Below are 13,107 nucleotides of genomic sequence, written 5' to 3' on the forward strand. Positions count from 1 at the left end.
TAAAAACATGTTTGTTTTTTGTTTGTTTGTTTGTTTTTTTATTGCGTGGATATTTGTCGGATATAATTATTTACCTGTCCACCGATGGGGAACAAATTTCGAAGCTGATGACTGGCTGATGATGGCGGATGAGTGGCGGCTGGCGCGTTCCTGACGGGATTTTTCGTGATGTTTCGGTCGAGAGGAGACGAAGAAGAACATTTGTGGCGTAGTAGACGACGTGATGTTTTGATAGTGTGATGACATTATGATACATTTATGTATATATATAATTTGTGTGGTGTCTTGTTTTTGCATTTGTTTTGTCTTTTTAGCTGCTTCGAGTAGTTTTTTCTTGAGGGGGAGGGGAGGGCGGCGGACATTTTGGACAGAAAAAACGAAAACATTTCGGCGTTCAATTTTTATAAAAAGAAAAGGAGAGGGAAAACAAAAACAAAAATGGGGGGGAAATGAGGGACAAAATTGTATGGGTAGCGGAGAGACACGCATGCAGCAGCAGGAGCAGCAGCCAACGAGAGTCGAGTTTTGTGTGTGGGTTCTTTTTTTCCAGTGTCGTTGATTTTTATTTTTAATTTTTTTTTTAAATTTTTGCTTCTCCTTCACTTTTAATTTCTTCAGAGGTGATGGCCGTAGTACTGTGGCGGGTAGTGGTACTCGGAGTGGAAGGCCATAGGATCGGCCGGCGGTCGATGCATCATGGCCGCCGCCGCTGCTGCTCCTCCGTCCATCATGTAACCCATACCGCCGCCATCGGGACTGTAAGCGCCGCTAGGGCCAGCCGGATACAAAGCCACTATATTTTTGAGAAAAAAATAAAATAAAATGTAGACATTAAAAATCGCGTTCAAATTTTAGATAGGCAAGAATAAAGGAGCTATAGTATTGATCATTGATTAGCTTAGGCCTACACTAAAAGGAGCGCTGCTGTTTGAGCGGGCGAGAGAGAGAGAGAGGGGGAGCAATAAGCGATCAATTAGCTCAGCGACAGTGTGTGTCCCAAGTATCATCACAACTACTACATAAAAAGGGAAAGAAAGGAGCTTATCTCCGGTTTTTCATGGCGTCTCAACAGCAGCGGAAGAAAGAAAAGGAAGGCAAACAGCTCATTCGTGCGCCCGTCTCTTTTTCTCTGTTCTCTTCTTCTACAATGGCACTGTCAATATTTAATGCCACGACAATTGGTTTTATATATAGCAAAAGGAGGGAGTGACGCTATAGCAGCGGCAGCAGCTGGGCGCCGGATGATTATACTCCAGTTGATGTTGGTCTCCGATCAACTTTTCTTTTTCTTTTTTTTTCTATGTGTACGATATTATCTGGGCAATCGAATCTCCACAGACGAGATAACGAAGCTACACGATACAAGATATATATAAAAGGAAGAAATCCAAAACTTACCGGCACGATTCGACTGGTCGATCATGGGCTGAACGATTCTACGCCGGGCGTTGATAAACCTGGAGGGGAAAAAAGAAAAATTTCTCCAATTATTAACAAGGCTATAATAAATTATTTTTGAAAAGGAAAGAAGAAAATAAGAAAAATCTCATTATTCGTCGTAGGGAATTAATTTTAAGCGCATACGCATTCACTCAAGTCTCCCTTTTTTTTCTTATTTATAAGGAAAAAAAATTACATTATAACTCTGGGGCTCTTTTCCTATTGTGTCGACGAGGACAATTGAAAAAAAAAAGAAAAAACATCTTTGAAGAGAAGAAGAAGAAGAAAAAAGGGGTAACGAGTAGAATAGTATAATCATCCAGGTGACGTCAGCATCAAAGACGTGTTCATAATGAGCCGTGTGATTCGACGGTCGAGACGACGGCCTGTCCGTCGCTTGAGAAAAAAAGGGGCCGGAATACGTATATATACTAGATATATTGGATGGGCCTATAGAGAGAGACTGGCTATAGGTGGACGGCCTCAGCACAATCATTACCTTAATTGCAGGTTTTCCCTGTATTATTCTTCCCCGATGTTGATAAGAATAGTTGGAAAAGAAAGACACACGGGCTCTCTCTCTCTCTGATGTGAGAGAGCCAGCAGCTGGTGTGCTGGCCAGCCAACTTATTTTCAATTTTCATTCGCAAGACAAAAGGTACCCCACAGAAAAAGAAGAAAAAAAAGAGGAGGAGGTGAATGATATGTCCGTCCATCTTCTTGACGCTTTACATACGGGAAGGCATTATTTTTTAGATGCCCGGAACCCAGAAAACATGTTCAACTCAATAAAATAAAAACAACCGAAATTACCAAAAACACAAAAAATTTAATTTTCTGTTTTCCCCAAAAAATAATAAAATAAAAACCTCAAAACGACTGGGAAAACAAACGGAAATGTATACATATATACATATATATCCAGCGCAGCGGAAGCCCTGGCCAAGCTGTCACTTGACCCCAGGAACTATTACAGTCATATAAATATAATATAGTTCTCTCTCTCTCACTGCTGCCCGGGTTTCGTGATGATACGAAACATCTCATAAATACCTGCTGACTTGTGTAACGGCTGTTGTGCTCTTTCGCAGGGGGCCAAGTTGACGTAAAAGGAGAAGGGGGGTGGGTGGAGGATTTAGGACGGGCGCAGAACTTCATCAAGCTCGGATATATAAGGTTGAGCCTCAGCACCCCACCCACCAGTATAATATATATAAATAAATATATAGTTTTAACCCGATGTCGCCATGAGTGTAATATCACCGTGATATAACTCTTGCTTCCTCCCCTCGTCGGTTCTCTCCCACCCAGATGTCGCCCTGATATTTTTTCGTTCGCAGATGATGAAGAAGAAGAAGTTTAGATATCACACAACATCGGGACTTGATCTATATCATCTGCCGGGCCTGCCCAATCTTCTTTTTCAGACAACGGACAGACAAAAAAAAAATAAACTTTTCTTTCTTTTTCCGTCCGGGGGATATCGCCATGGATTGTCGATATTGGCCAAACAAACGAAACAAACAAAAAAATGAACATCGCAACAGCAGGCCACGGCTCAGGAGCAAATAAGATGGAAGCTCCTGTTTGTAACACAAAGAACCCGGGCTAATGGATTCGCCCTGACGTGAACATACACACAAGAGGGAAAAAAGCTCACAGGAAAAAAAGACAAAAAAATGGGAGAAAAAGATTCAAAAGAAGAGAGAATTTTATTTCCCCCACCCAGCGACAAATATACATTATGTATGAGATTATAAGAGTTTCCCTTTTTATGGCAGAGGGACCCAAAAAAAAAGAGCATTATTCCGGGAAACTAGGCGAATTTTCCTATGCAAACACGGCGAGTAGGAAGAGCTGTATAGCTGTCCGTGTGTTTGCCGGACGCAAACACACACACAGACACACACACCAGGACGGAACTCTAATAGAAGAAACGGACAACAGGAAATCAGTCTGGAAAATTTATCATGAAAAACGGACTGCTGGGCCAGTTGGGGGAAATCAAACCAAAATGAATAAAAAGCCCCCCCCTCTTTATACATCTATACTTGGAACTGTATTGATTGTCGGCTGTATAGACCAAATAGTCTGTTTGGTGGGGGGAGGAAATTTTTATAAAATAATCCGGGCCGTTTCAACCAGCAAACATCATCCCGAGTATATAGGCCATTATTTTCCACGAAATGGTTCAACTATCGCAAGTTAAAAAACCACCTTTTCCCCCCGTTATTTTTTAAATGTTATTACAGCCGCCATGCAGCGATGGGGCGTTTCAATCAAAAGTGTAATAGTGAGAGTAAAAATATGAACAAAACAAAAAGACTCTGCCCTTTTTTTTTAATCGAAATTATTCCATAACAGTAGTCGGCCATTATACACCGAAAGGGTATAACCCCCGACGCTTTTGTTTCTTTCTACAGTATATCGACTCCCTTTTTTTGTTCAGAAAAAAAAAGTTAAAGAAAAGAAGAAGATGGGAATAATAATAACTATTTCGACCGTGGGTTGCGAGTGTAATCAAGTATTGAACCGCCTGTGTGTATGTTGCTTCTAGACTTTGGGTCGCACGAGGCCCTATTAGAGCCGATGACGTCAGCGTATATAATATAACGCAACTCCCCTTCCTGCGCTGGATAGACCAGCAGCTTCTGATGGGCCAGCCCTTTTATTTTATTTTTTTTTTTAAGAAGAAAAATGCTGGCCAAGGCCCATGTGTGTAGCGCCTTTTGAGTGCCCTGTACGACGCTCTGTGTGTGTGTGTGTGTAACGTCTAAAATGGCCGCATGCACTATTAAAGAGCTTAAGACCCAACCCCCGGCTGGAAAAGCGACAAAATGAGACTGGCAAAGTATATCTAAACCCTCTTAACAGCTTTATATTGTGTGTGTGTGTGTGTGTGTGTGTATAAATATAAGCATAAGGGGGTGGGAAGGGACGGCCCTGCCCGTTTTCGGGGTGTCAACATCGACGACTTTGTTATATAGACGAGCTCTTGTGAAATTCGTCAAAGTATTAGTTTTATTTTTCCTTTTTTTAAACACGGCCGATATTAAAAATACACGTTATTCATATTGGCTGGCCTTTTTTTTCTTAATGTCCAGCGCCATTTCCTTTTGGGAAAAGAAGAAAAAAATTTCCCGTCCATTTTTATCGGAGCCGCAACGTCCTAACGGCAATAACAATAAAACATGGTGGAAAGAAGAAGGAAAAGTGTGTATCTAACAGCTCTTTTCTAGAGAAAAAAAAAACTGTGATGGGCCGGGCTGGGCCGGGCTGCTGTTGATAATGGCAGCCATTGAATTTGTTGGTCAGTTTGGTTCGGCTTCTTATCGGACTTGAGCCAACTGACTATATAGAGCTGCTGCTGGCCCTCTTTCAAACTTTTTTTTCCTTCCCCCCCTTTATACTATATCCAACGTTATATTTTGGGTTGTCTGTACCCTATTTTCTTTTTTTTTTGACTTTTTGGATTTGATATGACGTAATGTATCATTTATCCGCATTATTTCTGATATATACTTGGCAGAGCCTTATTCTTTTTTTTCTTTTTCTTTTCTCCTCTCCAAGGGGTGACCAATGTTTCTCGTTTCGTGCCCGGCACCACAAATGGCCGTCAATTGCGACTCTGTGCGGGCCGTGCCGAGGCTATTATGGATCTGTCCCCCTGGATAAGTCGCTCTCTCTCATATCTCTATATGTGTGCTGTGGCGAGGGAGGGAGGGAGAGAGAGGTCATTTGAGTGTGACGTGGTCGCACTACTCAAAACGCGGCTAATCGATTCACGCGCCCGTGTGGAACCGCCCAGCCAGCGACGACGATATACAGACGCGCGGCTCTGTTGCATTCGGGCTGGGCAGAGAGAAAAAAAAGAAAACATATAGCGCAAACCAAGATGGGAAAAAAGAAGGTCTGTATGATATGAGGGATGTGAGTTGGATTGTTCATATTTGATCCCTAAACGGTCATACCAGCCGGCCAGAGAGAGAGACGAGTCAGAGAGATGAGAGGCAATGAAACTGACTTGAGGATCATGAGCCGTGTGTGGTTATTATAGGACGTGCTGGTCTGCTGCTGCTGCTGCTGCTGCTGCTGGGAGGGGGGGAGAACAAGGCCGGAAACAATTGACCCATTACCAAGCTGTTGGCAACCCCAGGCCAACGACTCTCGGGAGAGAAATCATCAGCGACTGCCACAAGAGTTTTGATTATTTCTCCACCAAAAAGAAAAGGATCATATCCTGTTTGTGTGGGCCTTTTTTTAGCTTCAAATAAACCGGACGAACATTTTGTTTTTTTCTCCCCCGTATGATTATTAGCCGACTGCTAGTTGTTCAAAAAAAATTACTAATGTATCGGGGCTCTTAAAGGATTTGTGCATTTCTAAAATTGACACCAACATGTGTGTGTAGTTGAAAGATTATACACTTCCCAAAAGGTAAATAAATATCAAAAGAGAGTCGGTTTTTTTGTGCCTTAGTGTTGAATTTCATTAGCGGACCCGGTGTGCGACTCTACAGAGAAAAGAGAGGGGCTGTCAATCAACCAAAGTCAGTCTGAAAAAGCAAAAAAGACCCCCTCGGTCAAAAAAAGTTTGAAAAATAACAATCGAGAAAAGAGCAATTGAACAGGTCAGAATCGTGTCAAATCCTCCGACTCTTTGAACTACGAGGAATATAATAAAAAATTGTAGTTAAGTTGCCTTGTTTACATGCCGCTAGTACCTCCTCCCTTTCTCGGTGCTCCTCCCCCCATATGTAGGGGAGGAGGGGGGACGAGACGGACAGGCCGTCAGCCGTCACAAGGCAATAAGCAACAATCGGATTTTATTTTTATTTTTTTTTCCCCCGTCGTCGTTGGAATAAGAAAAAGATGGCGCGGGGCGGGGGGATCTCTTGTCCGTTGTTGTTTGGTTGGCTTTTTTTCTATAGTAACGTGTTGTTCCGTGTCACTTTCTCAGGGCCGGCGGCGGCCCCGATTAATACTTTTTTTTTCTTCTTCTTTCGGATAGATATTATTATATTCTTTTCTCTTTTGTGACTCTCTGAGCATAGCGCACAAACTGACAGGTTGATTGGCAGCTCTCACTGACAGCTTGTCGATGTGAACGCGTTCTGCATCGAGGCGCACACACGTCCGCCGACCTAAAAGAGGGAGGGAGGGAGAGAACCCACTCCAATCATCGACGACGGCCAGCCCAGCGTGACGGCCCGGCCTGCAGTCGAGCCTACACAACCGAGTCAACTGAAATATTCGACGTGTTCACAGGATAGGAGACAAAAGAGAAAATATAGTAACATCCGAGATGAGCGCCTTTCATCGTTTTCGACTTGTCCAGCCCAAGCCCAACGCCCGTCGAAAAGGAAAGAAAAATGTTTAAAATGAAATATTTCCGTGTTTTGGCTGGACGAATTTTTCATTGGAGAAATGCCTGGAAGGAAGGACGGGCGAGAAAAGAGGGGTGGATGAATGAGTTTAAGTGGCCGCGACTGTTTTCTTATTAACTTTGAATGTAATTGGCTCGAACAATTGGATTTACACCAATTCGATTTCCTGTCCGCCTCGTCTTTTTTGTATTCGAGCAGCAGCAGCAGCAGCCACAACACAACAACAACAACATGCAATGAATGCTCTCTCGAGTCCCTCTCATTCCCCTTGGTTCTCTTCCCACTTTTAAAAACATTTATTCAAGAAATAGCTTTTTCTTCTTCTTCTTCTTCTTCTTCTCCCCTCTTATATATACGTATATCTTCTTATAGTAGTAGTAGAAAAAAAGCTATTTAAAACAGTATATTTCGGTCATGTTGTTCCCCCTCCGGTCGGTTTCATTTCATCTGTGGTCAGACAGAAAAAGAAGAAGAAATCTTGAAAGAAGAAGAAGAAGGACGAAAACGAGGAGGAGGTCTATGATGGGCCGACTCTTGTGGCTGCTGCTCCTGCTGCTGCTGCTGAAGGGGACCCCATTTTCATTTCGTTAGCTCAGCAGGAGGTCACACAGAGGAACCGAAGCACCGAAGCAAAGTCTCCTTTTGCCCTTCGTTACATCCAGACAGGGGAAAAATTGACTTTCCCTATTTTCGCCTTTTTCTTCTTCATTTTGCACCAAAGAAAAATATTTAGAGGGGAGACAAAAATGTTGTTCAAAGGTGGTAGGATATCAAAAAAAAAAAGAGCCATAGGTTCGGGGGGGATATCGAACTCCCAGCAGGAGATTTTCTTTTGGGGCTCTCCAACACAAAAGACATCGATCCTCTTTTCTTTTCGAGGGGGTTTGCGTGTTCCATATCTTTTGTTATTCACAGACATCTTGTATATAACAAGTCAGAGCGTGCCCACGTCTATACACAAGACTCGCATATTTGGAAAAAAAGAAATATAAAAAACCGGCCTAATTGCAGAGTCGACCGATGTGTGGCACCTCTAGCGAATAACCGGTCGCTCGTTAGAAAAGAAAAGAAAAAAAGAATATCAAAAGACACCGAATAAGGTCGTAAGAAAGAAATGTCATTTCACGTCTACCTCTCTTGTGTGTGTGTAATCTAAACCCTATAGAAAAAGCTAGGAAGAAGACGAAGAAAAGGTTCTAAAGCGTCATTTGCATATTTCAAGGCTGCTGGAAAAAGAAGAGGGAAAAAGAAAAAGCCTCTGGTATATAGTAGATGCTGGTCTTTTTTTGACCATTTCGGTGCTGACAAGAAACGGGCGAAAAACTTTGATTTTTTTGAATGTCGTCATTTTCTGCCGGAGCAAATAAAATAAAAGACTTAGCCGTCGGTAAGGAGAAGAAGAAGAAGACAAAGTCGCGGGTTACAAATAACAAATCGTGACAGTCTTCGGTGGAGAAGAAGAAACGCGCGTCATATAGAAGCGGACGGAGCGAATATGTTCCGTGCCTTTTTTCCCTCCCTCCGACTAGACGGAACGTCCAGTCGTGTGTGTGTTTGATGAGAATGATGACCTTGCTGTGGGCAGCGTGACCAAACGAAACAAGCGCCGGCCAACTCTGATGAAGATTGCCTTATATATCAAATATTTTAAAAAACAAAAACAAAACAAAAACCCAATGCCAAAAAACTGGGGGCCCGGTCCCATATTAAATTCCCCCCCTTCTCACCTTATATATATCTCCTCGTGATTATTATTACGTATTATTTTGATGATAATAATAAATACTACGGGGGAAATAAGGAAAGAAAAAACAAAAAATAGGGCCGACGTTGGTGGTGGTGATGCGGTGAACCTTGATTCATTTCCAACCGCACTGCACGAACTTGATGGCCGTCTTCTTCTTCCTCCAGTTTTTCGAATGTTCCAACGCCCGTTAAGAAGAGCAAAAGGGAGAACACAGAAATTGCTCCCCATTTAATTCAGAAAAGGAAAAAGATTGTGTGGAACTCTAATGGAAAAGGGGAGAAAACGAAGGGGAGAAAGAAAAAAAAAACAAGACGAAATTAAAATGGCCTGGAAACCAAATTAAAAAAATAAGGAGAGAGGCACAGGTGTGCGAGCCATTAAAAAATAAAAAAAAAAAAAACGAGAGAGGAAGAAAAAAAAAATTCCCTTCCTGGCCGCACCATAAATAGAAAATCACATTTTCTTTTTCTTCTTCTACCCCATTCCAAGTAATTTCAAATCAAGCACAACGAGAGGCCAGTTCAGACTTTCTGATCTACCGTCCCTTTTATTTTTCTCTCTTTTTTTTGTAATTAAAAAAGAAACGCCAAATATGATGAAGGGAAATGATGAAAAAAAAAGACATTCGAAATGAAACTGAAAAATTCGTTATATTCCTAGAAAAGGAAGTTTTGTAAAAAAAAAAGTGTTGTATATAATTCCACCGGCACGTCGAAAAAATAGAAATATGGCAGGAGAGCAGCTCGCTAAATGGGCAAGATGATATTCTTTTGTCGAATAAAAATCGAAAAGAATAAGAAATAAAAAAGATCTATCCATCTAAAAAGATAAATTTCAAAAGGTCGTCGAGAATGAGAGAGAGAGAGAGAAAAAAGGCTCTTCTTTTTTCTTCAGATGGCCTCAAGGAATCCATTATATAAAAAAAAACCTCTCTCTTCTTCTTCTTCTTCTTCTTCTGTGTATGGGTTTTCCATCTGCGCTTGATGAGACACGGCTGCATCCTCGCTGGGGTTTTTTTTTCGGTAAAGAAGAGATGGAAATCGGGACGAAGCGGGGGCACCATCACACACACACAACGCCGCTATCACACACACACAAGTTTTTGTATATAAAGCAGCCGTGGAAGAAACGAACAAGGAGAAGAAGAAGAAAAAAAGGTGCACACAGGTGTGTTGCATTCCACCGGGCAAAGCCAGGGGAAGAAGAAGAAAAAAGGTCGACAAACCTGAAGGCTCTTTTTTTTCTTTTTGGGTTTTTAAAAGTAAAAGAAGAAAAAGAAAAGATGGGAGGGTAAAAAGAATAGGACTCGGCTATCAGGCAATAACATCGTATAGCTTATATCTATCTATCTATGGGTTAGAGGGATGTGTATAACTTGAGGAATCCCTCAGAAGAAGAAATAGGAGGGTAGAAAAAGAAGAGAAAAGAAACATGTTGTCTGCCTTTTTTAGTAATCGACATTCCTTTTGATGATTCCCTTCTCTCCTTCGTTTGGTTTTATTTATTTTTATATACGAATATAAACGTAGACATCCGCCACCTATTATTGATTTTCCCTAGCTCCATTCTCTCACTCTCTCTCTCTCTCGCTGGATAGTATGTGGAAGCAAACTGATTTACGACCTGTTTTATATGGCTCCAATAAAAATCAAAAAGAGGGGAAGCAAACTCTCCGTTCCATACCGTCGCTCAGACTCTAACACACAGGGCCCTCCCTTTACCCCGACTGACTGTCTGTCCGTGCGTCTACAAAGAAGAAAAAAAAAAGGACAGACAGGCCTATAAGCGAACGGGAATATAAAATAAAAAACAACCAAAGAAAAAGCCCGGGCGATGATTTATAGACTGACGAACCCAATGGCTATAGGCGATACCTAATAGAATCTCGTTATTTCTGATTTCCATATCCCGATCGCAAGGGGTTTGTATAGTACAGCAGACCCATTCCCGCGTGATTGGCTGTTAACTCATCCGCAATTTTCGGCCCTTGAGAAATCCGTTGAAGGGAAAAAAAGAAACTAAAAACCCAAAACCCAAAAAAATTTTGTGTCGATTGAAACAAAAGAAATAACATTTTTTTAAAGATTTTTTCCAAGGATTTCAAGGGGGCCTTTTATGATCTTTTGTTTCTCTACCATGTCCGAGCTGACCGGTATCTCTGCCATCACAACAACACCTTTTCCTTTTTTTCTCATTCCTCTTGTTCTTCTTCTTTTTTATTTCCATTTTTATTTTTTTTCCAGTCAGCCCCCAACGTCTTTTTTTCCTTTATGCATTATGAGACTATATACAAGACGCGCAAGCCAACGGTTAGATTCCGGCAGAAGCCGAGAGCCATCAGCAACCCGGTGGCTTCTTTTTTCTTCTTTTATCTTAGCAACGAGAGAAACCCCACGCCGTTCGACTTTGACGACTGCTGGCAATAATAAAAAGAAAAAAGAAAATACGATTGCCAATTATTCCAGTTTTCATCCCGCTCGCTTGCGCGTTCAAACTCTGTAACGATTCCGTTGACTTGTCCCCTCCCGCTCCCGCTCACGAAATCTTATTGTTTTTTCCTTCTTTCTTTCTTTTTATCTCTTTTCTCATGCCTTTTCTAAACCGCAGTGTAAATTACCGGCATTGTCGCAATTCATTTCCAACTTGTTGGAAACGAGTAAAAAAATAAAATAAAAACGGACTTGTTTTGTCTCTAGTTTGATTTTCTGTTTCGGAAGGTGGGAGTTGCTTAACCGCTGGAGGTGCTGTCACGTCGGGACACGCCCCTCGTCTTAATCGGCACACGTCGCGATGATATTTCCTGGTCCGTCTACACCACCTTTTTGTTTTCCAGCAAATGAAACATTCGCCAGACGTGACAAAAGTAGCAAATTCCTTTGAAAATTCATTTTGGGTTTTTCTTTTTTGGGGGGGAATTTAAATAAACGCCAACCCTTGTGCAATGGGACAATGGCTAAGTCGATATAGTCAAACAAATTCCACCATTTTTCAAAAAACTAACCCAAAAAGAGGAGGGTATTGTTCCAGGTCTAATACAAATGAATAGGTGAGGGTTTCTGTTTGGAATGTCTTTCGCTTTAAATCAAAAACTGAGGAGGAATATTGGAGAGAGGGGGGAAACATTGTTTGAAGCCTGAGAAAATTCTTTTTTACTTCGAAATTTTTGTCTTCCAAATTTTGGCTGCTGTTGGGAGCTGCTTGTTCTTTTTGGGGAATGGAGGGAGTAGTTTTTTTTTCTATTTCTTTTGCATTTTGGGCCGCGCCTTTTAGCCAAGAGAGTCTGTCTGCTGTATGTGTGTGTGTGCGCTTCAGTGGCCCCCTTATAAGTTTTTTTTCCTGGGGTTCTTTTAAGCTGCTGGCTGGCTGGCTGGCTATGTGTGTGTAAGCTATACAGCTTTGTATATTTGGTATTGTACACATTCACATATAGCCCTGGCTGGGGGGATTTTCACTGCTTCATTAGACGGATGCCCCGGCGTGGGGCCTCCCTCTGCGAAACAACAGTTTGTCAGGGTACCCAAGAGGCCCCTCTCTCTCTCTTCCTCTCTCTCTACCAATGTTCTATTACTATAAAGAGCTATATATGCACAGAGAATATACACACAGACAAGGGAGGAGACAGGAGAGAGAGAGAGAGAGAGAGAGAGAGACTGTATATAGATAATATAAACCAAGTACCTCCGAGAGACATAAAGACACTGCACGTCCCTCTAGATGTGTGCTGTGCTGTGGGGGCCCCCTGCTGATTTTAGCGCAAAGTCAATTCTGCTTTCCCTTTAGTTTTATTTGGGCTTATTTCTTTTTTTGTTCTAAAAATATCAATTTATTTTGAACCAATCAAAAGACTAGTCATAAATCACCGTCGCTTTTTTTTAGTTTTGTTTTCTGTTTGTTCTAAATTAGAATATAGAACGGCGCTATGGCGTTGATTTCAAGTAGGAAAAATCTCGGTGAGAATGTCTATGGATTACGAATGTTTGAAGGTAAAAACAAAACAAAAAGCAACCAGCGCATTCCAGGCATTTTACCTGTCGCTCTTTTTTCCTTCTTCTTCTTCTAGTGTTTGTTGTCTTCGCCTCGGGTTACACCCGAGACTACCTTCAAGACTCTTGGTTGCGCACACATCTTTCGAACCGAACTTGTGAGCGTGTGCTATACATGTTATTAGCCTCAAGTGCTGAGGAGCGCACTGATGATTCTACCATCCAGATGATAATAACTAGCTTGAGAAATTTGCCAAAAGCATCTATAAAGACGAGAGAGAGAGAACAACACATTGGGGGAAAGAAGAGATGGCCAGGGTGGCGATGGTTCACGTGCCTCCTCACGGATCTCACAGTCAACAAGAAGCTTAAGTTACGAGGGAGAGAGAAAAAGAGTTTGCGAGGTAAATAGAACGAAAGAGGTCACCAAAGACAAAACCAAAAAAATAGGCCCTTGCCTCTCCCTGGAGGAAGTAAAAGAGCTAGAGAGAAAGGACTGCAGCATCATGCGGTCATTAAAACGATACCCGATACTTTTGTCTTATTTTCTT

General features: G+C 41.8%; 1 protein-coding gene across 1 annotated transcript in view; it reads right to left on the reverse strand.

Moving 5' to 3' along the window:
* LOC124204944 (homeobox protein homothorax-like) overlaps positions 1–13,107 on the reverse strand; it is a 70,602-nt gene that overhangs the window by 2,144 nt on the left and 55,351 nt on the right. Inside the window, exons 11-12 of the mRNA XM_046602192.1 lie at positions 1,399–1,457; positions 75–793 (exon numbers count right to left, since the gene is read on the reverse strand). Coding sequence (XP_046458148.1) covers positions 615–793; positions 1,399–1,457 — 238 coding nt within the window. The 3' untranslated portion in view covers positions 75–614. The remainder of the gene's footprint in view (positions 1–74; positions 794–1,398; positions 1,458–13,107) is intronic.

This window comes from Daphnia pulex, chromosome 10 (genome assembly GCF_021134715.1).
Source record: "Daphnia pulex isolate KAP4 chromosome 10, ASM2113471v1".
Lineage (NCBI taxonomy): Eukaryota > Metazoa > Arthropoda > Branchiopoda > Diplostraca > Daphniidae > Daphnia > Daphnia pulex.